This window comes from Dendrobium catenatum, unplaced genomic scaffold (assembly GCF_001605985.2).
Source record: "Dendrobium catenatum unplaced genomic scaffold, ASM160598v2 fragScaff_scaffold_1470, whole genome shotgun sequence".
Lineage (NCBI taxonomy): Eukaryota > Viridiplantae > Streptophyta > Magnoliopsida > Asparagales > Orchidaceae > Dendrobium > Dendrobium catenatum.
Window position 1 is genome coordinate 18,254 of NW_021319932.1, and position 27,883 is coordinate 46,136.

Consider the following 27,883-nt stretch of genomic DNA (forward strand, 5'->3'; position numbering starts at 1 on the left):
ATATAAATTAAAATTGAAGATTGAAGATGTTTATATTTAAATTTAAAATAAGTAATTATTTATATTTATGAAATTTATTTATTTTTGTCTCAAAATTCTTAGAATTATGAAAATTTTAAGATTAAATTGCTTATTATTATGTTAATTTTACTACTTTTTAATAATATTATTATTTATTACGTCATCCGGTTCAACCCCGATTCGATCGATCGAACCATGAACCTTTCTTTCTTCCGGTTCGTTGTCTGGTCTGGTTTTCACAACTTTGCTAAAAAGCAACAAAAAAGCTCCCAAACGAAACCTTATATTTTATTTGAGACGGCTTTCTTACTACTTAAAATAATTTTATTTTTTACTAGAAAGATGCTTTAAGAAGAAATAAAAAAGTCATCCCAAATGAAATCTTAATTTATTTCTTATAAACTAGACTCTATCATCTTATAACTTATCAAATGAGTTTTAGTTTGAAGAACAATTTAGACTTCGTTTGGAACGGCTTTCTTACTATTTGCAATACTCCTTTTCACTTCAATTCACATTCCCTCACTACTCTGCTTTCACATGATAGGTCAAAGTGCAATACTGTACATGTTGAAGAGAACAAATAGACTAAGGTTTCGTTGGGACTACTTTCTTTCTGATTCTTAAAGCAACTTTGTAGAATAAAAAATAAGATTTTTCTACTAAAAAGTTGCTTTAAGAAGCAGTAAAAAAGCCGTCCCAAATGAAGCCTAAGACTGAACAATTTAAAAGAAAATAAAATCCCTTAGAACAAAGAATTAATGATTCATATTTCAAAAGAACTTACCAATCATTATTTCCTTTAAGCTAACACTTCTACAAAATTAACAATGACATAACTAAAATACATTGCAGTCTTACAAATGCTTTTCTAAAATAAATTGCTTCACTACTAACTACATCAAGGTAGCTTCTTGTTTGTGTAGGTTTCCAGCACTAGAAAACTCTTTTTGGAAGTCCACAACCAGGTTTATGCTATGCCATTGGAGATTATATAGATTAAATAATGAATATAAATATTAAAAACATTAAGAAACACAAAAAATTGTGGAGTATTTCAGCTAAGAATGGAACGTGCCTCGATTACTGATCTTGGAGGTTCCAAGTCTTTGTCATGTATAGAGTTTCCTTGCAGTGTCTGCATTTCTGAGGCAAAAACATCATCCAATATCTGCAATAGTCTCAGCATCTTACAACATTAGAACTTGTTAAAAAAAAAAGGCAAAGTTGATAGGAAAATCAAATTGGTTCAAATTTGATGAGTTCATAGATTAAGGCTTCGTTTGGGATTACTTTTTAACTGTTTCTTGAAGCAGCTTTTTAGTATAAAAGTTATAATTTTTGTAATAGAAAGCTGCTTCAAAAAAAAAACCGTCCCAAATAAAACCTAAATTAAATGTCTAAGAAGTTTCCAACTGTTTCCAAGAAGAAGATAGAGCTGAGGTGAGGAGCTCACCCCAAGAACATAGCCAGAACCAGATCCTCGATACCACAACCTATTCTCCTTCCGACTCTCAAGAAAGCTCAACACAATCTAATAAAAGAACAGCTCAAAAACATTGGAATTCTAAAGAAGGTAATTCTTAGAAGAAGATAACAAGTATTTAGCAGATTTATTACCTGTCCCATTTTATCCCAGAAGTCCCTGCAAATTTCTACAAAAATTTTGCTAGTGAAAGCACCATGCAGATTGCGAATAGAATCAGTCAGCTGGATGCAGAGGGATTGCATCCGTTCTCGAATCTCAGCTTCTCCCTTTGTCTCTTTAGTTTCCTCAAGAATTTTCTTTAGCCTTGTACTTCTGTTTTCATCAGTCTAGAATTTATAATATTGCTGATATTAGTATCCTCTAGTATACAAAAATGCTCTAATGATAAACTGATTCAGGCTTTATTTGGGACAGCTTTCTTACTGCTTCTTTAAGCAACTTTTTAATATAAAATTTTAAATTTTTTATTAGAAAGCTGCTTTAAGAAGCAGTAAGAAAGTCATCCCAAAAGAAGCATTAAATAAGGAAATAGTAACAAACATGATAAACTAGCATATTTATGATAGCTTGCTTATAGTTTTCCTTAATATTAGTCATATTGCTAATCTTATTAACAAGCATCTTTCTTTAGCCATGTACTTCTGTTGGCTTCAGTCTAGAAATCAATTATATTCTTATATTTTAGTGTCCACAAGGGATGCTGAAATGCTAGAGATAAACTGAAAGGATGCAGTAAACAAACATTATTAACAAGCATCTTTATGATAGCTTGCTTATAATTCTTGTAATTTGTCCTCAACATGATAGTGATTCCATTAGTCCTCTCCCCGAAGTTCTCATTTTCACTGACGAGTGTCCAAAATGAAGCGGCAGATTTTAGGATTTCTTCTACCCTGCAGTGGTGTACATCAAGTATTCTTTTCATGGTGTTTAAGAAGATTCCCAACTGTCACAACAAAACAATAAAAACCTGTGTTAAACAAATTGAGCACTTTTTAATGAAGTAAAAATTTGTTTATAATCATAACTTGTGCTACCTCATTTGGAACTGTATAGACTGCTGTAGATTGCCTTCTTGTAAGCTTCTGCACATGCTTCTCAATCTTCTTTGGAACTCCATCTTTTAAAGGCAACAGAACATCACTGTATTGCTTCTCCAGGGCTTTTATTATCGCTTGTTCAATATGGGTGACAGCCTGAGAAGATTATTCTTGCTTCAGGCTCAAAGATAAGAAAGTAAAGAAGAAAATACATAAACAGTAGTAGCAGGGTTTTCTTACACTCTCTATGCTTAGCAAATACTGCGGCCATCTATTGACCACTACCTTGTACTCATTTAAGCTATCCCTGATGCGGTCATACAAATCTTCCACAAAGGGTGATGTGGCATAATGAGTTGAGATTCCAGAGCTTGAAATCTGCAAATGTTTATAGATAGCAAATATGATTCATGATTTTCAAAGTTTTTGATTAAATAGAAACATAGCTATGTAATTCTATTAAATGACCAGGAAGACATAACCAGATAACCTTCTCCGCTTTGCAATTTTCAACTAACTGGTACTGGGCATCCTTGATCCAGATCTCTATGTAATAATGGAATAGATCTCTTGAGATTACTCCTCCATGAACCGGGCTGTTGATGATGAATAATAGATAAAAGTGGAAGTTGCTTAACAAAGACATGTACATCAGTATGGTCTTTAAAGACCTCAATACCTGATGCTCCATGAATTGAGATCTCTTTCAAAGTCAGCAGTAACAACTAGCAGTTCAATTACATGTGGTGCTGGTTTGGAAGGTGGAAAAGCTGATAGGAAATTCTTAAGCCTCTGACAGAGCTGAACACTATAAATAGAAGCCGCGGTATTTGGGAGATCGATGCAGCTGGGAAGATAACTAATTATTATGAAACAAAAACTGGTATTTTGAATTCATTGTTCCAAAATAAAGATATGGGGCCGCTGCAGAGATAATAATACCTAGGAAGTATGTTCTGGTTCTGAATTTTCATATCAGCTTGAATCTCGCCGCTTATATTCAAACATAATGTCCTCATTTTAGAATAAGCAGTTGAGATCGTTATTGGTTCTGTGACATCACAGTTCACTGACATGAATTCTTCTGTGTCTACCAAATATCTTCTACACCTTTTTGCTGCAGCAGTCTATAATGGAAATGACATTATCTCAAATAAATTATTCTAAAGTTTAGAGAAAGGAAACGGGAAAGGAAGCTGTGATTTGAAATACAAATTCAAAACAATAACCCTTTACTTAAGAGAAAAAAAAATCTGCAAGAATAAAATACTAGACTTTGAAAAAGTACCTTGAAATAATTCCGCAATGTGTTTTGACCTTCTTGAGAGAGTATATCATGCAGAAGGCTGAAGAGTTTTATTGCAGGAGTTAATGCAGGTGAAGCAGTTTCTGGAGTTGGACCAAAGAAGTTTGCAAGTCCTGTTGAAGAGTTCTCATCCAAGGACTTGTAATTTTGAAAAGTAGTAGCCAAAAGATATTTTATTTGATCTTCACAATCAAACAATATACTTCTCTGTTTAAGAAGAAATTAAAGATGTGTAAGACATCAATAATAATCTTAATAGTCAGGAAAAGATGGGCTACAGTACAAGCTAGCACTCAACTCCTCGGTTATTATTTGCATATTGATGCATGTTTATCAGTATATAAAATGTTATAAATTGTCAAAAGTGCCTTAAAATTGCCTCAAGTCTTTATAGAGTGAAAAGCAACTTCTTCAAATTGTTAGTGAATCCTTAGATCATAGGCTAAATTTAGGGAGAATCAAATAACAACAATTCATATTCCAATATTCCTCCCAATACAGATAAAAAAATATGCAAATACCTCTTGTCTGGTAAGATTTCTTTCATTTCGAGCCTTAAGAATAGGTTCAAGTAATTCACATATTAGTTCCAAACATTCTTTGGTGGGCACTGAGATATTTATGACATATGATAAGTACCTGCAGATAGTATGTAAATAAAGGTGGCCAACAAATTTAATCATGTAGCAATTGGTATTATTAAGTTGTTTTTGATGCAAAAGTACCTAAGTTTCGTATATGCAGAAGTCACACCATAGTAACCAGAAAACTCATTTAGAAGCCACTTCCATGGTCCATGAATCCGCAAATTTTTTGCATGGAAATCGCAAGCACGCATAGATGCCTCCATTACGAGATCATAGATAAGAGTTTCTACAGGTGGACCAGTCTGCAGACATACACAACAGTAGATACTTAATTTCTGCCTTCAAGAACCTTAAAATTTTGATTTATAGTTATTTATTGCAATTCTAACAGCTTTCATGCTTTGGGAAGAAAAAATGGATAAAAACCTTAGAGGAATTCATCTTGTCAGAAGAGTTAGAAACACTTGTAGATAATTGAATTTTTCCCACATATCCTCGATCCTCCAAATACATTGGCCACCACTTTACTTTTTCTCCTTGCTGAATTGATAGAATGGTGTTTTTGAAATTGATATCATTAGAAATGTAGATTGAACAAAGGATTTCAGAAAAAATATGAAATCAAAAGGCAAGAAAAGCTTACTTGTGCTTCAGATACCAACAAAGAAATTGGAATCTTTGTCTGACCTAGATTCACGCTGTTGATATCCTGCACCTGAATCAAAATAACTTCTCCTTGGCTCTCCGGATAACTGTAAGAAGTTGTCAGTAGCTTCATATAAAACAAAATGGTATAGAAAGTACTTGCAAACAAAGAATAAAATTGAAAAGCAACAAAAATTTGGGAAAGTTGTAAGACTTTCTTCTACTGGACTTACAAGATATGAGACTCGCCAGTCCCGGGTGTCAACCGGACTGGGAAAACGGAACTCAGAAGTTCTTCTTCACAAGAGCTATATAATTGAAGTAAACATGAGGGAGAATCTGAAATTTGATATAAATATTAGCAAAATTGTTAATCAGTAGCACTGAAAATATTTTAAGAACAGATTATTTTCATTACCTTCACAAGTATCTGGAAATGAAACTGCTTTTATTGTATTGATTTTATTTTTTAAGAGTGCAGTTGCATGTTGGACATATTCAGTACTAGCTTGCATAACTAATTTTGGACTAGAATAGGTACATCGAAGCTTTGGTCTTCGTGGTACACTGCAGATCTTTTTCACTGTTCCGATAAGATATTTGTCAGAAAATAATGACTTTTTAGTTTGCATCCCGCTGATAATGAAAACTTCTTCGATTTCCTTACGTAGAATCTCCAAACTTGAATGCATAAAATTTCTTTCATGAACAAAAGATATATACAAGGGCACACACAGGTCAAGATGTTAAAAGAAAAAGAAAATTGAACTTGAGGGAAATATACATGCATCAGAATTCAGAAGCAGACTGAAATGCATGTAACCTGACCTTCCACCTCGATTTTCCAAATATTTTTTCTATCTTTTCTTGTACATGTTCCATCGGCATCGGCACTGCTTGTAGGTTTTCCTTCCCCCTGGAGATGGCCTCGTGGTTGCAATAGATACTTTTGAATCCTACGTTACACCATTTGATAAAGGAAATTAAAAATCTTCCATCATGTGTATGCAACACAGTATGTTTGCAACTAAGATTAAGGCTTCATTTGGGACAGCTTTCTTACTGCTTCTTAAAATAGCTTTTTAGTAAAAAAAAATTAATTTTTAAACTACTAGAAAGCTATTTTAAGAAGCAATAAAAAAGCCGTTCCAAACGAAAGCTTTTTTATTGCTTCTTAAAGCTGCTTTCTAATATAAAAATTTTAATTTTTATATTGAGAAGCTGCTTTAAGAAGTCGTAAGAAAGCCGTCCCAAACGAAGCATAAGAAATTATGATAAAAAAGGCAAAATGTATGCGTTGGAATCATGTTTCAGCTATAATTCACCCAAAGGCATCACGTAGCATTATGCATTCATCTCTAAGAAATTCTGGGGCTTCCATGCAGTTCCTTGCCCACGCATTCAAGCACAAACGGAAGCATGCATCATATGCAACAAAAGATTGCCACGAATTTTCAACACTGCAAATTCATGCAGCAAGAAGGATGAAATGTCAGTACGAATATTAAGCTGCAGTTGCTATATGTTGAAATTTATTATGGCATAATGACCAAACCTAGAAGTATAGCCTTGAGATTGATCAGAGAATTTATTTTGCAAAGAACATGTCTGCTCATCTCTCTCTACTGAAATGTTCCTGTATAGAAATCAGTAGAGGCTTCAGTTCTATAGTTGATGGAGGGTGGTCATTTTTAAGGAGTTTCCATTGTTGAAATAATGAAATAAGTAAAAGTTAATCCTTATAAGAGTTTTAGTGTTTTACCGTATTGGCGGGTATGTTGCATCTTGCATCTGGCATTCCAAATCTGAGGAGATTTCAATGCTTTCAGAGCTTGCTTTTGCTGTAAGAAAAAACATTATTTTGTTAGCACATTGAATAAAACACATATATTTAATAAATCAATGGCATCTGCTCCTTAACCTTCTGTACCAGGGATGCTTTCTTCTCTTCCACAATCCATTATTGGAGGAGCACTCGGTGTTCCTAGATCTTCAAACCTTTTGGGCATGTAATCATCATGAAGGTAACACTGAAGTGTAAAAATAAGAAACGTTAATAGGTTAACTTGTGAACATCAAAACATTTAGGAGAGACGTACGGTTGAATCCGTGAAGCCGAAATGCTCATGATTAGAGATATAGGCACTGGAAGTTGAGTTCATATCTATGAAACCACCATTTAAAGGCAGCTCAACCTTTAAGTTATGTTTTGATGGTACTCGGATGAGAGTTCGCCTTAATGTTCTACCTAGCTCTCTTATTGACTCATCACATGTTGATTCAAATTTTCGTTTAATCTCTTCTTCATGGCTCATATTTTTTGCTTTCCAAAATTGATTGGAGTCACTTGACTCCATACCATCCTCTTCGAATGTGTCAGGATAATAAGCACAGTGACCTCCAAAACTGGAGGCCATGCTCTCATTATCATCCTCGGAATCTTCCGCATAAGTACTAGGATGAATTCCCACTAAGCCAGAATGAAATTTCACAGGTGGTAGAACTTTGGGTGATAGGAAGTTGCCGCTTTTGTGAAATAGTGGCGAGTTCGAGATGCTACCCAATGGATATTTCTCTATCAGAGGAGGTCTAGATTCTTGATCTCCATCAGATACCTGCAAAAAAATATATAGTACTACATTATCTTTTTTTCTTAGTCAAATAGCAATGGAAATGATAAAGTTGGAAGAAAAGAGTTGAGCTATATGAAGAATGAAGCCTTATGTCTTGCCAAACATTCGATTTATTTGGAATGATCAAAGAATGAAAAAACAAAACAAGACTGTTTCTAAACCATGGGAAACAATAAAGATAATCAAACCAACAAACACAATTTTTATGAATGAAAGCATTGATGTATTAGACTTACTACTTGCATTTCAGTATAAGCCACTTTAAAAGTACATGAGTAAGTAACTTGGAATTGACTTGGTTGCATGTAGATAGAAAATATCTTTTATGAGAGAAAGTGAAATCATTCTATTTGAGGGATTTTGAGGCTTTGAGAGGCTTTACGGAGCCTAAAATGAATTTCAAGTTTTAACTACATCCAATCAAATGTTGTACCTATAAAATTTCATTGCTTTCCAAAACATTTTCTTCTAACTTTTAAAGCAAGAACTAATGTATGATTTTTCGCCTTCTTCCATGAAATCAGCATAGACCAAGAAAAAAATAATAAACCTGAGGAAGGGACTCAGAGGATTCAACATGAACTAAACGGAATCAAGGATAGAAAAAGCACATATTTCCTTTGAGAAAAGGAGCTGGTATTCTCAACTAGGTTGTGCCCATTTGCAACAGAGCTAAAACTATTCAACCCAAGCCAACAACAAAGAAGAGATATTGAAAGCATTAATTACCAAGGGATGAAGCACAGGAAATCAGCATAATAAAAGCAGTAGTTAGGCTCAAATCGAAAGAACGCAAGCACAAAGATTGTGAGAGAATGAAAACAAAAGCAATCCGAGTGAATGATTAAGCAAGCAACCAAACAAAAAACCCTAAAATGGCCGATTGAATGCACAGGATCGACAAAAACCTAACCCAGTTCCTTGATGCAATTGAAAAGTAGTGGGCTTTACCAGCTTGACCCAATTGATGGCGTTCTCGTCAAGCCCCTCGGTGAACATTTTTCTTTTCTTGGCTTCTGTCTGGCTTTTTCCACTGAGGGAGAAAGGGAGAGTTATTGCGACCTCGAGCTTGGAGAGAGTAGCGAAAGGCCGAAAGTAGGGAGCGTGGAGTTGGATCGGCTGATAACGGCTAGTTCGGACTTCTGTGATTTTTGAATCGATTAGTGTAGAATAATGTGATTTCAGTATTTCACACAGTCACACTGGCCCACGCTGGGGGAATTTAAAAAAAAAGGCTAAAAAAAATCTTTATAAAAAGGAAATTAAAAAAAGAGGTTGTTGGGTTTATTTTATGAAGAAGCATATTAATCAAGAAAATTAGTAAATGTAGTGTGTTTATTAAAAATAAATAAAAAGGAATCAATTTGTTAAAATAATTGGGATTTGGCACATCACATTTTGAATGTGCCAAATATTATGCTCAACTTAAGAGGGAGAGAGAAAAGAGGGAGAGAAAGAAGAGGGGGGATACAGAGAGAGCGGGAAAAGAATGATAGAATTTTTTTAATACAAAAACATATAAAACTCTTTAAGTATTTTATATATTATTTCAATATTTTAAATATCAGTTTAAATGTTTTTAATTATTATTTAAATAATAAAATTTATGTAATATTATTAAATATCTAAAAATTAAATTTATAAAATTTTAGTTAAATAATAATTAAAAATTATTTTAATATTTAACATTATATTTAAGTACTGTTATTTAATATTTAAATATTAGTTAAAATGTATTTTAAATGATAGTAAATATTAGTTTATTTTAAATATTTAACTACTGTTTTAACTATTTTTTAATAATATTATATAAATTTTATTGTTTAAATAATATATTTTAATATAATATAAAAAATTAATACTTTTTATATTCAAAATAATAATTAAAATAATATTTTAATTGATATTTAACATATTAAAATAGTATATAAAATATAAAATATTTAAATTTAATACTTTTTTAAGCTTCATTACTAGCTCTTTCAAATGAATAGATATGACTATTCAAATCTTTTAAGTCATATATGTATGATTATTTGTGTTCTTTTTTACTGTTTTTATTTTATAGTTTCCAAATATAATTTACATATAATTTGAAATATTTTTTTTATAGTTTCCAAAGGTTATTCTTTATGTGCTTCTCAACTATGTTTCCTAATAAAACATTACTTTTATCAGAATTGCAATTATATTTGCATATAACTTGAAATATTCTTCCTCTATGAATCCCCCCATCAGAACTTTCTTCTGATCTAGCAATTTCCTTCAACATCGGTCCCCTAAAACCCCTTCCCCTTATTCATCTTCTACTCATCGTCGATCTCATCTAGTGAGATTCTATTTTGGCTGACTCATTTCTTTGTCCTTTGCACAATGTTAGTCCGATTGTTGCCCATCCTAGTGAGATTCCGTCGCAATTTCCTTGTCTCTACAATGCTTGAGAACCACCCAAAGGACACACTGCGTGCATCTCCACCATCTTAGTCACCCACAATTGTGATTTGAGTGTGCCCTATAATTGATTTTCATTTGCATCCAAATACAAAAAAAAAAAGAAAAAATATCTTGATTTTATTTTACAAGCAATAAGTAATCTTAAGAGATCAAAATGCAATGTTCTTAATTTACAATGCATTAGTATCATAAATACTTGCAATTGAGCAACCTCAAACTAGCTCTTTCAACTAAAAAAAAGAGTAAAATTAAGAAGAAAATATTATTTGTATGTGTATATATAATTTGAATAGAGAACTATTAATACAAAACAAACTTAATAGAGAACTAATAATAATAATAATAATAATAATAATAATAATAATTTTGGCAAGAGAAATATTAATAAAAGATATTATTTAAACCCCCCCAGGGTTTGAAATTCTAGAATATAATAAGATTTAACATGTAAGTGGGCACATAATTATTTTCTACTTAAAAAAAAATAGTGTACTTTTCAAACTACTAGGTATACATTTTCTCAAAAAATACCTAAATATACTACTCACTGTTTATATAATTAACATACAAAAACGTAACATGGTAAAAGTTTAATGGTTGCAAAGTGATAGGAACTAGATAAAATTTCTTCGAAATCAACAAACGATAATAAGAAATTAGGAAGAAGAACACATCAAAACTATTTTTATTGCAAGATATATGAAATAAAATAACAATATACACTTCAATCTTCAATTGGAGAGGAAGACCCGACTTTCTCAAATTTCTAACTGGCGGCTAGAACCCTCACAACTTAAAAAAATTCTAATTTCAACAAATTCAAAACATAATCATGAAATCACCAGATTGTTAGCCTTAAATAAGCTCCCCTAATTCCGTCCCAAATATGAATTCAAATTAGCCATCTTTTCCTAAATAATTCCCTCTCAAATTTGAATTCAAATCAACCCTCTTTCCCTAAATAAACCTTCATAATTTCCTCACAATAAAATCGACCTTGTTTCTCTAAATAAACTTTCCTAATTCCCTCCCAATCAAATTAGTCGGTCCATCAATACTCCCCTCCAAACGACTCACCTTATTTGCAAGGTGGAAAGATGGCTCCTTCCTAATTTCCTCGTCATCACAAATGCTGAGCATCTGAAGTGTTCGGTCATTACACTTGTGCCTTAGTATATACCTCACCTCACATCTGAAATATAGCCCATTTGCACTCTTTTCTTATAACTCAATTTCTGTGAGCTTATTGAAGTTTTTTCTTAGGTCTTCCTCTTAGAGTCTTCTCCTTATAGGTCTCTTTATGAATACCCAGTGTTGACTCCTTATATGCCAAAAAGGTGGTGATCATTTTGTACGAACCTTCTAAGTTGTTGTCTCTAGCCCCTCTCTTCATATGCCTCTGATCCTTCACAAATTTGGATAGCTCTATAGTCCCTCCCAAATTACAGGGCCACATCACCCTAACTGCCACTAGAATCTATTGTCTGAGCCCTTTCATAAATTTCCCTCCAGTACAATCTTTGACAGCCGATCCTGTTGGCTGACCAGGTGCTCAAATTACTCACAGTACTACCACTTTTTCCTCTTACATCAGAGCAAAGAAGTGCTCATAGAAATCTCTTTCCCTGCTGGTTTGAAAATGTTCTAACAAGTAGTCCTCAAACTCCCTCCAGGTTTGTATGGGTCACCTCATATCCCTCAACTAGTACCATGTTAATACTTTCCCCTCCTTTGTTAACCTATTTATGATAAAGTACCTTTTCACCTTATATATCCACGCATGTACATCCTTTCCCTCAAAAATTGACATCTTCAGCTTCCTTACCCTTGGATCTCTTATGTTCCCCCTTTTTCCTCCATAATTTCATTCCCCAAGGGAGTGGTTCCCGTCAAGTGTCTCAATCATCTCTTCTATGCTCGTATCCAAACCTTTCATCAAAATTCCACATTCTTCTTTCAAGTTCAGCACCCCTTGGTTTATAATCAGCCCTACTCCTTTTAAATTAAACCCATATCCTCTTAAATTCAGCACCCATTCAGTCATATCAACCCCTCTCCTTTTAAATGATACCCTCTCCTCTCAAATTCAATACCCCTTCATTTATACTCGACCCCTTCATGTCTCTCCCCAAACCATCTACCAAACTCCTTCCTAGGAATAGGCTATAAGGGACCCTCTTCTCTCTCCAAAATTTCCACATTCTGGTCTTCCTTTCTTGTTTATCGAATTAGGGTTTTGCCTACTTCCTTGGCTACCGGCAGCTTCCCTCACCCTTGATAATGCCATCTTGGGTTGGCCATCGAACAACTTCTTTTACTTCTTCTCTAAGATAGACATTTCTCATCAATCTTTTAAAGAATCGCTAAAATTTGACTTTTAAAATATGAAAATAGAGTTTATAGATCCAAAATTTTAGATTTTGATAGTCTAATCTCTCCATCCAAAACTTCTTCCTTCCTTCCCACCATAGGTACCCAGATCAAGGCTCTACACTACAAAAAAATAATAATTTTGGTCTTCAAATAGCAAAAAACAATACTTTAAGGGGAAATTTAGTAGAAATTAGCAAGGAAAGACCTCAATTTTAGCCTAAGACATGGCTCTGATACCAATTTGATAGGAATTTAATACAATTTCCTCAAAATTGACAAATGATGATAAAACATTAGAAAGAAGAACGCACTGAAATTATTTTAATTTAAGATATATGAAAGAAAATTACAAGATACAATTGGATCTTCAATTAGAGAGGAAGATCAATCTCTCCCAAATCCCTATCCTGCGGATAGAGCCTTCATAACCTAAGAAAATTATAATTTCAACAAACTCAAAATATAATTCTTAAATCACCCTATTATTAGCTCTAAATAGGCTCTCCTAATTTCCTCCCAAATCTGAATTCAAGTTAGCCCTCTTCTCATTTTAACAGACAAATTATTAGTTTAATCAGAAAATTCTAAAATTTTAATATTTTTAAAAATTGTGATAGGCAAATTATAACCCCTCTCAATATGGATAACTTTTATAACTAGGCCACAACGAAAAATAATAGCAGTCACCTAAAACCTACCTTTCTCTTTATATTCGGTTGCCTAAGAGGTAAAAATGGATTTTTAATAAAATGAAAATGAAAGGAAAATAATCTTTTTATAAAATCAGAACCAAGCACCATAATGCTTAGCCTCACTACGTCGCAATGCTCCCCACAACACCAGCTCAACGACACAACTTGGAATTATTTTGGCAAAAAATTAGAAAGCTAAATGTTGTGGCTCAGCCTACCTTGATGGTGCAGTGCCCTAGGAGAAAATTTATATATTTCTAAATCATGCATATAATATGATGACTCATAATCTAAATTAGAAGAATATTCTTTTTTTTATTTTATTTATACAACCAGAGCTACCTATTTTTTCTAAATAGTAACAAAAATTAAATTATCGATCAAAATTAATATATATATATTTATACAATCATACTACCACTACTCTATAATGAGTATAAAAGAATAACTTAAAAAATAGAACCTAAGAATTCCTGATCTGATCAATCTCACACACATGATCCTTTGCCCTTACCTAAAATTATTTAACCACATATATGAGCTAAAAAGCTCAGCTAGTCACCAAAATCTACAACTAAACTCAACATAAGGTAAAGGTATAATATTCATGTCAATAATCAGATCATAACATTAGCATTCATATGATCATAGGGCAATACAATAGAGAAATCAAACTAGTACATGTGTCAAATCACTAAAGTAATCGTCATATCAATACTACAATCAGTACATAAATTATATAAAAAATCAAATTAAAACATCAATAAAGACTATCAAAATTGTGTCAATGTAGTAAAATTATATAAAAATAACTATATCCATGAATTACATGCTAAAAAATATAATATTAGTGTCAACTCAGTGTCAGTGTCTAGTGCACATGCTTAATATATATCACATGATCAATATATTAATAATAATTGAATAGTAGTAACATCAATATCATGAGTGAAAGTAACAATAAAGCCATACAATGGCAGTGATTTAGTAGCATGCATTCTAATAATCATATTAAATAAATAAATATCTTAGCTATAATAATGTTTTTTCAATATCAGTGTTAGTATCATTGACTCATTGGCTCAGTAAAAAAAATCGTTATTCTTTACCCATCACCACAGTAATAACTCCTTATAAGTCCCAATCAGTATCACATGAATCAGTCGAGGATAACACCAAACATAATATTTAAAGAAATGCCCATCAGCCCACCATCATGTATCGGTCAATCAGTCTCCAACCAACATCATTAAATGTGAATAACTAGCCTTTACTTTTTGTTCCCCATACACAAATTATTATCGCAGTATTATAATAGTAATATAACAAATAACTATTTCTCAACCACATATACACACTCATTTTTAATATAAGGTAGTAAACAAAGCATAATTAAGTAATTCATAAAGTGATAAAATATTCTAATGATAAACAACCAAAAATCCTATTTAGCAAAAATTCATATTTTCAGAATTAACAAAATTGTCAGAGATTGTATAAAATAATATTCTGAAGCTTTGGTTGAACTAAATTACTATTTTTAAATGTCAAAATAAATTTTAAAATAGGTAAAAATTGTTGTATTTTTAAAATCACCTCTCAAAATTTTTTAAATAAATACTCAAAATATTTATAATCTCAATCACTATAATATGTAAAAAGATACGTGATAAAAGTTTTACGAATATAAAATTATCCTCATTTTTAAGTTACAAAAATACAAATTTGAATAATCTAAAAATTATAAAATTATTGAAATAAAAAATATGATATAGATCTCATACAGTGAGACGAGTATATTTTTCAACTAGGTTGACTTAAGAAAATCACTCTACAACTCCAAATCTTAGGATTTTCTTTCCATCTCTTCTCTCTCTCTAAATTCTCCATGAGCATTCTCTGTTTAGCAGAAATGAAGACAATAAAGGATTTGTAATAATATAATAAACTAATGGCTTAAGATATTTTAATATGATATAATATAATATAAATATAATTATTAAATTAATTAAAGTCTTAGTATCAAATTTATATAAATTTTGTATGACTTCAAAAATTATAAAAAATAATTATAAAATAGCTCATTTTATTTAAAAAATTATTATAAAATTGATTTGCAAAATGGGCACCTAACTGTTCCGAAATTCCCACTTGTACTAATTGTTGTCAATTTCTTAAAGATTTTTACTAATGCCCAAAAATTATGAAAAAAAAATAAAACATTACTCACTTTTTTACACAAAATTATCCTTATTTCTTTATAATAGAAATAACAAATTGATTGGAAAAATCCCAAAAAAAAAAATTGAAATAAAAAAATATGATAAGATTCTTTATAATGAGACGATCAAATCTCCCAACTAGGCTTACTGTTGAAAATAGCTCCACGACCTCCAAATCCAATTATTTCCTTTCTTTCTCTTTTATTTCTCTCAAAATTCTCCCTAAGACTTCTCTATTTTGCTGAAATGAAGACAATAAAGGATTTGTAATAACTTAATAAACTAATGGCTTAAGATATTTGTAATATAATATATTATAACTATTTAATTAAATAAATTTTTAGTATAACATTTATATAAATTCTTTTATGACTTCAAAAATTATATAAAAATATCTATAAAATAACTCATTTTATTTAAAAAAAAAATTGGTAAAATTGGTTTGCAAAACAAACACATAACGGTTCTAAAATTTCCACTTATACCGATAAATACCAATTTTCACTAGTGCCTAATTTATGAAAAAATTTGTGAAATTAAAGTATAATAATATTAATGGTATGGCGAAGACAGTTTATGATTTGACTTATATTTACTCTAAAAAAAATTATTTAACTAGATTAAAATACTAATTATTATAATCTACCCATCTTATAAAAAGTCGTCCCTGATATTTCTCTTAAGAATTTGGGAACAAAATAGATATAAATCAAATCCGTATGAAAATATTGTTAATGTAGTAAAATTATATAAAAATACTTGTATCCATGTATCACATGCTCAAAAATATCATATCAATGTCAACTCAGTGTCAGTGTATAATGTTCATGCTTAATATATATTATGTGATCAATATTAATAACAATAGAATAGTAGTAACATCAACATCATGGGTTAAATTAACAGTAAAGCCATATAGTGGCAGTAATTCAGTAGCATGCATTTTAATAATCATATTAAACAAGTAAATCTCCTAGCTATAATAATGTTTTTATAATATTAGTGTCAGTATCAGTAATTCGTTGGCTTATTAAACAAGTCATCACTATTTATCCATCGACATAATAATAACTCCTTATAACTCTCAATTAGTATCACATAAATCAGTCAAGGATAATATCATACCATAATATTTAAAGTAAAGCCCGTCAACCAACCATTCTGCATAGGTCAATCAGTTTCTAGCAAAGTTCAATGAATAAACAGTCTTTACTTATTTTTCTCTGTACACATATTATTATAATAGCACTATAATAGTAATATAGTGACTACTATAATAGTAATATAGCGACTAAGTATTTCTCAACCACATATACACACTCAATTTTAATATATTATAGTAATTAAATCATAATTAGGTTTAATTCAAAAAATTTCAACAACAAAAATACTAGTAAGCAAAAATTCATATTTTTAGAATTTAACCAAATTATCAGAGATCATGTAAAATAATATTATGAAGCTTTGATTGAACTAAAATACTATTTTTAGAGTCAAAATATAATTTTAAATATGCAAAAATTGCTGCATTTTTAAAATCACATAACAAAAAATTTAAAATAAATACTCAAAACATTCATAATCTCGATCAGTATAACATATAAAAAGTTACATAATAAAAGTTTTACCAATACAAAATTAGTCTCATTTTCAGATAATGAAAATACAAATTTAATCAAAATATTTTCAAAAATAAAAAATTATTGAAATCAGAAATATGATATAGATTCCGTACAGCGAGACGAGCAAATTTCCCAACTCGATCGAATAACGAAAATGATTCGATAATCTCCAAATCTAAGGATTTTCTTTCTCTCTAAATTCTCCCTAAGCCTTCTCTATTTAGTTGAATTGAAGATAATAAAACAATTGTAATAATTTAGTGAACTAATGGCTTAAGATATTTTAATAAAATATAATATAAATATTTAACAAATTAAATTTTCAGTATAAAACTCATATAAATTATTGTATAACTTTAAAACTTATAGAAAAATATCTATAAAATAGCTCATTTTATCTAAAATATTTTGATAAAATTGGTTTGGCAAACATACATATATCGATCCCAAAATTCTTACTTATACAAACTAGTGTCAATTTCTTAAAGATTTTTACAAGTGCCTAAAAATTATGAAAATAATCATGTAATTAAAATACTATAATATCAATGCTATGACTAAGATGATTTATGATTTAGACTTATATTGACTCCAATTTTTTTTTTTTTTTGATTAGGTTAAAATATAGCTATTACACACAGACTCTCAAGATCTACTTTAGAAAAGATTTAGACATTCATATGCATACCTAACACTCACAGACACATGCAGAAAATATGATTGTAGAAATTTAGTGTGTTTCCTTTAATAGACTGAATCGGAATAGGTAATAACTGATTAATATTTTATAGGTGTTATATTTTTCTTACTAACCTTATCCTTAAAGATCAAACTAAGAAAATAGTCCTTGGCAACTTCCCCTAAAAGACTCCAAGTCAAGTCATGTTCTAAACATAACTTTCATTAATCAATTCAACTCACCCATACCAGCTCCTAGCAACCAAAGTCATATGCATGTCACTATCATCCTTATTCAAGCTAAAGAAAGTACACAACTCTAATAACAACACATCCATATGGACTCTTCCCTATACTTTAATTATCCACTTCCATGGGACTAGGCTCTCACTCTGATGGGCTCAATATTCATACCTGAGAATTTGTCCTTTATCCTTAGGAACTCATTGATTCTGACTCACTCCTACGACTTAGATCCATAAAACTCATTCAAGATAGTCACTCTCAAAAGTCTCGATTGAGGCACTCATCTTAGAGGAGGGGGCCACATCAAAAATAAAGATCCATATGCATATAGTTTAGATGATCCAAGTGTTAATGTCACTCTATGATAGTCACATCATATATTATTTTTATTATCTTTTATAAGTGTAACATTTTCTATAGACCTCTTGATATCATTAAAAAGTGGTGAAAAAGTATCTTTGGCATCTTTTTTTCCTTTTGTCTCCTAGACTATTCACTATTTTAGTGCTTATTTATGAGATATTATAGTTTTTAATAGACTCTCTATACTTATTAGCTTAACTCACTTAATTGATTTATAACCATCCCATAAACAACCTGCATATAAGGTTGAGTTTACCCATATATAAATTTTGATTCAAATCCTCTTAAGTGTATTGAGCATCAATTGATGCTAGTGATCAAAAGATAAAGATATTGCAAAGGTCAATAAAACTTGAGTCATTTGTAAATATGGAGAACTAAAATTACACTAGCCATCATAACTTATTATAGATGGAGAAAATAATCATAAAGATAATCCAAATACAAGGATGAGTCTAGAGAAATACCTCTAGAAAAAGCAATTTGTAAGGAGCATCTAACTTGATATCTCATTAAAGGAGATCAGATACAAGGTTGTTAACATCGACATCCAATGTTGTGCATACCTAGTCACACTAGTGATGAGGAGTACAAACCTTTGCTTAGGAAAGTAAGGTGGAGAGATTTAGAGCTGAAAAACACATTAGCTAAGGAGATTACAAAGGTGTGGCCACTTTTTAAGTTTAAAATACCTCACATATAGTAGTATTGAGGAAGGAAAACCCCACTGACCAAAAAGCATAATTTGATCTGATGACTTTGTTGATGGATGTCAATAACACCTTAAAGTTTCGGATATTTTTCACCACATTCAAGGATTCTACCTTATCGTGGCTCTCATGACTACTCTTAGGCAAGATCCCCTCATTCTCAAAGTTCAAGAAAATATTTATAGCACACTTCATGAGCGCCCAAAGGTCTCTCAAGATCTTTAGACTCTATTGAAGATGAGATACGAATCAAGTTAGTTGCTATAGAGCTACATAATTAGGTTTTAGAAAGAGATAATGGAGGTTGAAGACCTCAAACTAGTAGTTACTTAGGATGCACTAATGAGAGGCGTACAAAAAGGGCTATTTGGGTTTGCCCTTGGCCTTCAACAACTATGGATGTTGGATAAGTTATTAGAACTCTTAAAAATCATATCAATATAGAAGAATATAATAACATTATCAAAGCTTCCTTGACTACTCACCCTGAGAACTTGGATATCAAGTAGGATTGACCCCAAAAAAGCAAGAATGATAGGGTTACCTAAGGAATCGTAAGATTGGAGGTCACATATGAACAAAGAATGACACAATCTCAGTTAGTAGAGACCATCCTACAAGAGAGGCAACTCAAAATCATGTGGCCTATATAGGGATGAAGGTATTGTAATAATCCAAAATTTCATAAAATTAAATTATTTGAAAATAATAAATTTTGCAGTGTAGCACTGCGTCATTAAGATTGAAAGCGCATCAGTTTCATGATCTTTATTCTAGAGTAACTATGAATTCAACATCCAGTGTTGTGGCGTTCTGGTTTGTGGCATTACAGCGTTAGATACTAAAAAAAAAATTATATTTATTTAATATAAATATCCCTCAACAACTAAACCATGCTCCCTCTCATTTCACTATCTTGCTGGGGAACAAAAGAAAGGAGAAGAAGAGGAAAACGGAGAGAGGAGAGGAGTGAGAAAAGACATAGAAAGTATTTCAAAGCTTTTTCATCTATTATTTAAGTTACAAAATTTATTTTGATCATAGTAAGTGGCCTTTACTCTATATCTATTTTTAATAATTTTGAGTTCAATATATTTCTCTCTCCTAAAATTGATAAAATTGAGATATCTTATATTTTAGTGTGTTTTCATCATGTAACTTTTGATATATAATAGATAATATTATTATGAATATTTTAACTAATTTAGATGTCCTGGTAGATTGGTATATATAATATTTTATTTGAAATGAAGAGAGTGAGACTGAGTGCAAAATAATGAGTTAATGTAATAATTTGGATATGAGATACATGACATACATATGGTTATTGTTCATTTGACATAATACATACATATTGATGAGTATAGTGTATTAATCTACATGATATGATAATTATATATTATATGTATAGGATGTCTGCTATTAGGATATACATGATATGAATGATGTGATATGCATAAGAATAAGTGAAATGAATGAATTGATATGCTAGATGAGACAAATGAGATTGATAATGATATAATTGAGAAAAATGATGATTAATATATGAATAATGAGAGTGATGGATATGATTGATAAGATAGGTGATATATATATGATTGATGAAGGATAAGATAAATTATAGGTAAGACAAATGATATATAAGATAAATAATAGATATGATAGATGATAGATTAGATCGATGATAGATTATGGAAAAGACCGATGATAAATAAGATTGATGATTGATGAGATTGATTCCTGTTTGGTTGGTCCATAATAGATATATACATGATATATGCTATATGATGATTGATTGACTGATGATATTGATTAATCGATTGATAAGAATGATTGACTAATTAAATGATATAAGAAACACGATTGATATGCCGCTAGACTGATATAATATTTATATGAATATAAGACATGATTTATATGATAAGATTGATCCACTTGATATAGGAATGACAAGAATGTGTATGGCTGATGACAATTTATAAGAATATAATTTTTTACTGCATATTATTTCTATTTTGTTCATTAATGCCAGTTATAGATTTGAGTAACTTGTGGGGCTTTTATACTAATTACATTGTTGTTACACAATTTCAGTTAATGGTAAAGAACTAGTGGAGAAAGATTGATAGGGGTGATATTTTACTTTTCTCTTTGTTACTGTTAGTTTTGTATTTTGTGGTCATAATATAATTATAATAATAATTTGTTTCTATTGGTTGACATCATGAATATTGTATATATTATTTTTTTGGGTTATAGATCAATGTGTAAATATTAAATGAATATTAATGTATTTATGTTTTCTGTTGTTTATGAAATTAGTAAGCTATAGTAGATGTTTAGGAGATAGAAATATACAATTCTTTCAATTTTTTATCTTGGGGCATTACATGTCTACACTCTATGCACTAATACCCTTCTATCACTCATTTATGTATTGAAGTTGTTGACTAATAGACGTCATTAAAAAAAAAAAAGGATTTCTTCAAGCACATAATTCCTATAAAAGCAAGCACTCACTAAAGGAATACCTCCAAGTATTATGCCTTCGGAGGAAGAATGCTGACACATTTGAGGAAGAGTGGAAGACCTCATTAAGGTGAACAAATTAAAAGAGTTCATCCATGCTAACCTACGAAGGCACCCCAGAAAGGTATCTATGAAGGATTAAGGGGACAATCTAATTTTGCTCGCACCATTTAAATTGTTGGAATAGTACTAACCATTCTTAGAGAGATAAAGCTGAACATCCCGAGAGGCAAGTTAATAAAATTCACTCATGAGAGATAAACTCGACCATGAAATTGTGAGCAACAGTGGTAGACATCATCCTGATCACTTTCCATGAGGCAGATAGGCAAGAAAGTCTGAAACATTTCAATTATGTTGTGGTAGTCACATCACTGGTTGTCAACTACCAAATTGGTGGCATACTTATTGATATAGGAAGTTGTGTTAACTTTATTTTTAAACTTTTTTTTTTCAATAAAATGAATTTTTTTACTTCCCAACTCACTCCTACCATAGCTCCTCTTTATAGTTTTTTTAGTGAACAATGAAATATTGAAGACATGATTGCCCTACTTGTTACCAAGGGTGAGGGCAAATGCCAATACATCATGATGGTTGATTTAATCATCATGGACACACTGGACACCTACAATGTGATCTTTGGGAGGCCTCTTTTGAACACATGTGGTGAACCCGTTTATATATACCATGTGGTGATTAAATTCCTATTGGGAGGCCAACAAAATCATATTGAGAGGCAATCTCACTCAATCGTGAGCCTGTTCCTTAAGAAATATGGGGAAGGTGATGACATACTTAGAGGAAGTATTATAACAAGTAGCGAGAGGCTTAAAGTTGGAGACCACATAAATAATGGAGGAAGTCCAAGCAACAACAAGCGACATGAAGAGAACCTTGAGAAAAAGTTTGTCCCCCGCCCAAGTAGAACCTAATGATTACTTAGGCTTTTTTTAGGATGGCTTTTTTGCTACTTCTTAAAGAAGCTTTCTAGTTCAACAATTAAAATTTTTGTACTAGCAAGCTGATTTAAGAAGCAACTAAAAAGCCGTCCCAAACGAAGCCTTAGCAATCACTAGGTCTAGCTTTTTCATTGATTCATTTTTTAATTATTTCCACATTTCATTTTGGGTATAATTTTCTTGCTACATAAAAAAAATGATTAAAATCAATTATTTATTACTAAATTCTTTATAATATGGTAATTATAAGAAAATTGTCTAATTTTTTTAGAAGAAAAAAATATATAATACGCATAATATTTTTTAAAAATGACTCAATTGCCGGCCAGTCACTTGTTGTCTTATTTATAGTTTAATTATTATAGTTCTTGCTCAGAAATACTGATTATCCAATCAATTAGGCAAAAAATGACATTGCAAACTAAAAAAGGTTTGTGTTCATTCTTCAATGTCCATTGCTATTTTCATGTACTAATTCAATCCTAACCCTTGCAAATGGCTTAACATAAATTATAATTTAAAATCTGCTTTCATAATTAATTTAACTGAAATCTAGATAAATCCTGGAATTCTGGAACAAAAACCCAATTCCTGATCAAGCAATGTGGGAGCCGAAGTATTTATCTCTTCAATTTGTCAGTGCATGTTAACGTTGCTTATAAGATAGCATATCAGAAATGGGTTTATATCTTAGAATTTATGCAAATTATGCTATGAAGGAATTAATGTTCATGTTTTTGTCTTATCTATCAAAGAATCATATTACAAAGATTATATGTATTATTTTTATTTTTTGTCACCATTGTACTTGAAGGCGCTTACTTGTTATTAACAAGTAAGCTTAAACTTAGCCTTCTTTTCTTGATAAATGGTAAGTTTGGGTATGGAGTTGTTTCGCTGACATTTGCTCAATAATGTTATGCTAACTATTTAGTTTGATGATATTTTTGAAAGATACCTGCAAAGGTTAGAGAGCAAACAGAGTAGTATAGAACCTCCATTGATTCAAGTATATTACCCACAGCTTAATACAGTGATATATATATATATATATATGCTTGGTCCTGGCATGGAAAACTGTGTTGTTTGCCAGTGCGAGGGCAGATATGTTGTCACAGAAGATTGGCGTAGGGTGAGATTGCGGGGTCTGGAAATCCTCTAATAGACGACACAGTCAGAGAACGTCGGTGGTCGCTGCTACCAAGGATCTGTATTTGGCTTCTGTAAAGGATTTGGCCACCGTCGTTTGCTTTTTCACACTCCATGATATGAGATTGCCGCCTAGAAACGTACAAAAACTCGATATTGATTTTATGTCGTCAGTGTTGGATGCCCAGTCAACATCACTGTAGGTGGTGAGGGTTAGTTGACCCTTGGAAACTGGAAGGTCGTAGTCCAGCGTTCCTTGAATATATCTGAGTAGGCACTTGAGTGTCTGAAAATCTTTAATTGTAGGAGCGTGCATGTGTTGGCATATGATGTTGGTAGTAAAGGCCCAATACCAAGTTATACCGAGCTATATCGAGCAAATACCGAGTTATACAAAAGTTGTACAGAGTTTTCCTAGAAAAAACTCGGTACAACTCGGTATTTCTCGGTATAGTTCGATATAACTCGGTATTGGTCTTTACAGAGCAGTATTCCTCATTATTATCAAATAATACCTAGCAATACCGAGCAAATACTGAGTTTTTTGGCGGGATTTTTGCCTCCGACCGGACGTTCCTCTACGTCCTTACACCAGACGTAATAAAAGTTCGTGAATTCAACAGACATGACATTCCTCCATTGAGGTGTTTTAGCAGCTTGAGTATAGCTAAAGGGGGTGGAAGACTTATCTGATACATCAAGTAGATCAAAGTTCTTTTTGGGCTTGAGGTGACCTGTTTGAAGTCTTGTTTGCATTAGATGGGGTCTTTTGGGAGATGGTGGTGCTGCGGCGGATTGAGTTACAGGAAGAGTGGTTTATTGATTTGGAGGAGAGATGGGTGCTTGAGCGATGGAGGGTCCGGTGATAGTTGAATGAGTTGATTTGGTAGGTGGAGCAGAGACTTGTTGATGTGCAGAGGTAGGAACTAGTAGAAGGGGAGACTACGGTGATGAAGGAGTTGTGATTGGTGGTGGATTGCGATTGAGAGAGGGAAAGGACTGTTCGTGAAAAATGACATGGCGGGAAATGTAGATCTTTGATTTTGAATGTTATAGCAGCGGTACCCCTTGTGAGAGGTAAAGTAGCCCGGAAAGATACAGGCGGACAAGCGGGGTGCTAGTTTATGAGGTGTTAGCGGTTACAGCCATGGAAAGCATAGGCAGTTGAAGATCCTTAGGTGTGCATGGTAGGAGGACGTTTGTATAGAATTTGATGGGGAATGCGATGATGGAGGGAGGAAGTGGGCAATCGATTTATTAAGTAATTTGCGGTTTGAATGGCTTCTGCCCATAAATGAGTGGGAAGGTTTGCTGTGTGTAGTAGAGCTCATATGGTGTCCAGAAGGTGTCAGTGTTTCCTTTCTGAAACACCATTTTGTTCAGGTGTGTATGGACAGCTGAGCTCATGTTGAATACCTTGAGAGGCTAGAAACTGTTTGAATGCATTACTTGTGAACTCTCCTCCTATATCGGAGCGGAGAGCTTGTATTTGAGAGTTGAATTGTGTTTTGATGATATTTGATAGATGCTGGAATTTGAGGAGCGTTTCATTTTTGGTGTGCATTAGATATAACCAGCAAGACCTAGAGCTGTCATCTACAAAGATTACGTAGTATCTATAACCACACAGAGATGACACAAGGGAGCGACCCCAAACGTCGAAATGCATTAGACTAAAAAGAGTAGTTACATGAGAGGCTTCCTTAGGAAACGGAAGCTTGTGGCTTTTGGCCACGGTACAAGAATTGCACAAGGAGACAGGGAATCTATTACATAAATCTGGAATAAACTTAGATAACTTTAGCATTGTTCAGTTGTAGGAGTGTCCCAAACGAGCATGCCAGAGAGAAGACGAGGCTGAATTTGTGTGGAGAGCGTGAACTGGACGAGGGAGACTGGTGCGAATGGGATAGATGCCATCTTGATTAGTTCCATTGAGTAGAGTTTTGTTGCCTAGAAGGTCCTTTATGACAAAGCCAGAGGAGTCAAAATGAATGGAGCAGTTATTGTAAGTAGTTAGTTTAGAGATTGAGAATAAATTGTGGGACAAGGAGGGTACATGAAGAAGATTGTGTAGTTTTAGCTTACGGGTAGTGTCTGGAAGGGGTAGAAGTCCGGCTCCGGTGTGTTGGATGGGCAATGTTGATCCACTTGTTGTAGAGATTCAGTCATGACCTTGATAAGGGGTGGAGTGTTGCATGGTGGTCATGTCCGGCGTAAGATGAGTGGAAGCACCTGAATCCAGAATCCAGTCCATAGTGAGGTTTGATTGATTTTGTGTGAGAAATGCTCGGTTGTGAGAGACGGGTTACGAGGAGTAACTGGAGTTGTAATGATGCCAACAGGATACGGTTGTGTGTCTTGTTTTCCACAAATTTGACAGACAGGACGCACTGTGCTCTTTGGAGTCGGTGAGGAAGGTCTGTTGGATGAACCCGATGAACTGAAGGGTGCTCCTCTGCCCCTGTTGTTTTTGTAGTTGGAGGACCTTCCTCTACCTCTGGTAGTGTACAGGGCTTGATGGTCGGATGTAGCCGAGGCTGTGGCATCTTGCTGAATCTCTGTTTGTAAGTTGATTTCCTCGCTACAAAGCAGAGAGTACAGGGATTCCAAAATGATGGAGTGAGGTGAGGTGCGGATGACAGGTTTGAAAGGATTGTATGAGGGAGGCAATCCTTTCAGCGTATAGAGGATGATATCCTCAGTGTCTTTACGACATCTCGCGCCTGCAATATTGTCTACCAGAGACTTAATTTGTGCTAGATACTGAGAAATAGTCTGATCACGCATTTGAACATTATGCAACTCGTTCTTCAACTTGATCTTGCGCGACCTGTTGGTGGTTGTAAACGAATCTCCAGTGCAGTCTAGATTTCACAACAGGTTGTCAAGTGAAGAATATAGGGGAGGACTGATGGGGAGATTGTGGAGAAGAGAGCCGAGATCAGGTTCTGATCGACTAGTTTCCACAGTTTGATTTCTCTTGCGTTGGTTGTTTCTTGAGGGCAGGGTAGGGAACCAATAATGTATCCTTCAAACCCATTTGTGGCGAAGGCCTCGAAAATCTGAAGATGCCATATAGTGTAGTTTTCCACTGTGAACTGGGTATGAACAAGAAGCTTGAGATTAGACATAAGAAATATGAGGGTAGGAGGTATAGTAGTTGCCATCATCGAAGCAGAGAGAGTTTCAGTGGTCTAAGATTGCGAAGAGACTGCTTGTTCAGTCATGGCGATGAACGGAGTTGGAGTGGCCAAGTGTCAAGCTTTGATACCATGAAAGATACCTGCAAAGGTTAGAGAGTAAATAGAGTAGTATAGAACCTCCATTGATTCAAGTATATTACCCACGACTTAATACAATGATGTATATATATAAGCCTAAAGTAATAGTTAGTTGGAGAATGTCAGGAAGTCGTTGGTGACAGTCTGTGATGCCAGACGAAGTGGGATTGTGTTCAGAGCTGGATGGAATATGGTAAGGAGGATATGCCGCAGGTATTAGTCATATTGTGTTAACAATTTTTGCATTATAATGTCATAACTAATATATGAGTCTTATTTTGATGTCATACGTATGTGGCTAAATTAGAAATCTGGATTCCAAGCTTGATGAATCTAATATTGTCCTTGGTAATACCCTACTAGAGATATTGGCAACGCTATAGAGCTTAAGGAATGAGAGAGAGAGAGAGAGAGAGAGAGAGAGGGAGAGAGAGAGAGAGAGAGATTGTTTTGCTTCGTATCTGTAGGGAAATGTCGGGACGACATTTTTCTAAGGTGGGGAGATTGTGAGATCTCGTTCCCTTACTGTTCCTCTCTGAATGGGATTTTCCTCCCAGAATCGGCCAGGACGATGTTGAGATCGTCCAGGCCGATCAGTGCATTGAAAACAGATAATTTCTGGAGCTATTTCTGGACAGGATCGTCCGGGACGATCCTGAGATCATCCAGGCCGATCGGCACTGTTCAAAAATATCGACCTGATCATCGCCCTGGGAATGGTCCAGGACGATCAAATTTGGTCTGATCGTCTTGGGACGATCTGGCGATCGGCCGGGCCGATCTGTGTATTTTAAAGCTGAAATCAATCGTTTTGATGAGAGAGAAAATTTTATTAAAACGAAAATATCTTTTGAGGAGAGAGAAAGTCGAGGTGAAAT

The 27,883-nt window shown here is 32.9% G+C and overlaps 1 protein-coding gene across 1 annotated transcript; it reads right to left on the reverse strand.

The window, feature by feature from the left end:
- Positions 1–827: 827 nt before the first annotated feature.
- LOC110110042 lies at positions 828–11,315 on the reverse strand. Its single transcript, XM_028700202.1, has 22 exons — positions 11,253–11,315; positions 7,188–7,703; positions 7,019–7,118; positions 6,851–6,929; positions 6,414–6,548; positions 5,917–6,044; positions 5,507–5,671; positions 5,322–5,427; positions 5,087–5,195; positions 4,868–4,983; positions 4,582–4,752; positions 4,378–4,495; positions 3,839–4,063; positions 3,493–3,677; positions 3,230–3,397; positions 3,033–3,146; positions 2,791–2,920; positions 2,548–2,706; positions 2,253–2,456; positions 1,642–1,836; positions 1,478–1,555; positions 828–1,192 (listed from the first exon to the last, which is right to left on the reverse strand). The coding sequence occupies exons 1-22, from the start codon at positions 11,313–11,315 to the stop codon at positions 1,079–1,081; spliced, it is 3,378 nt and encodes a 1,125-aa protein (XP_028556035.1). The 3' UTR covers positions 828–1,078.
- Positions 11,316–27,883: the final 16,568 nt, after the last annotated feature.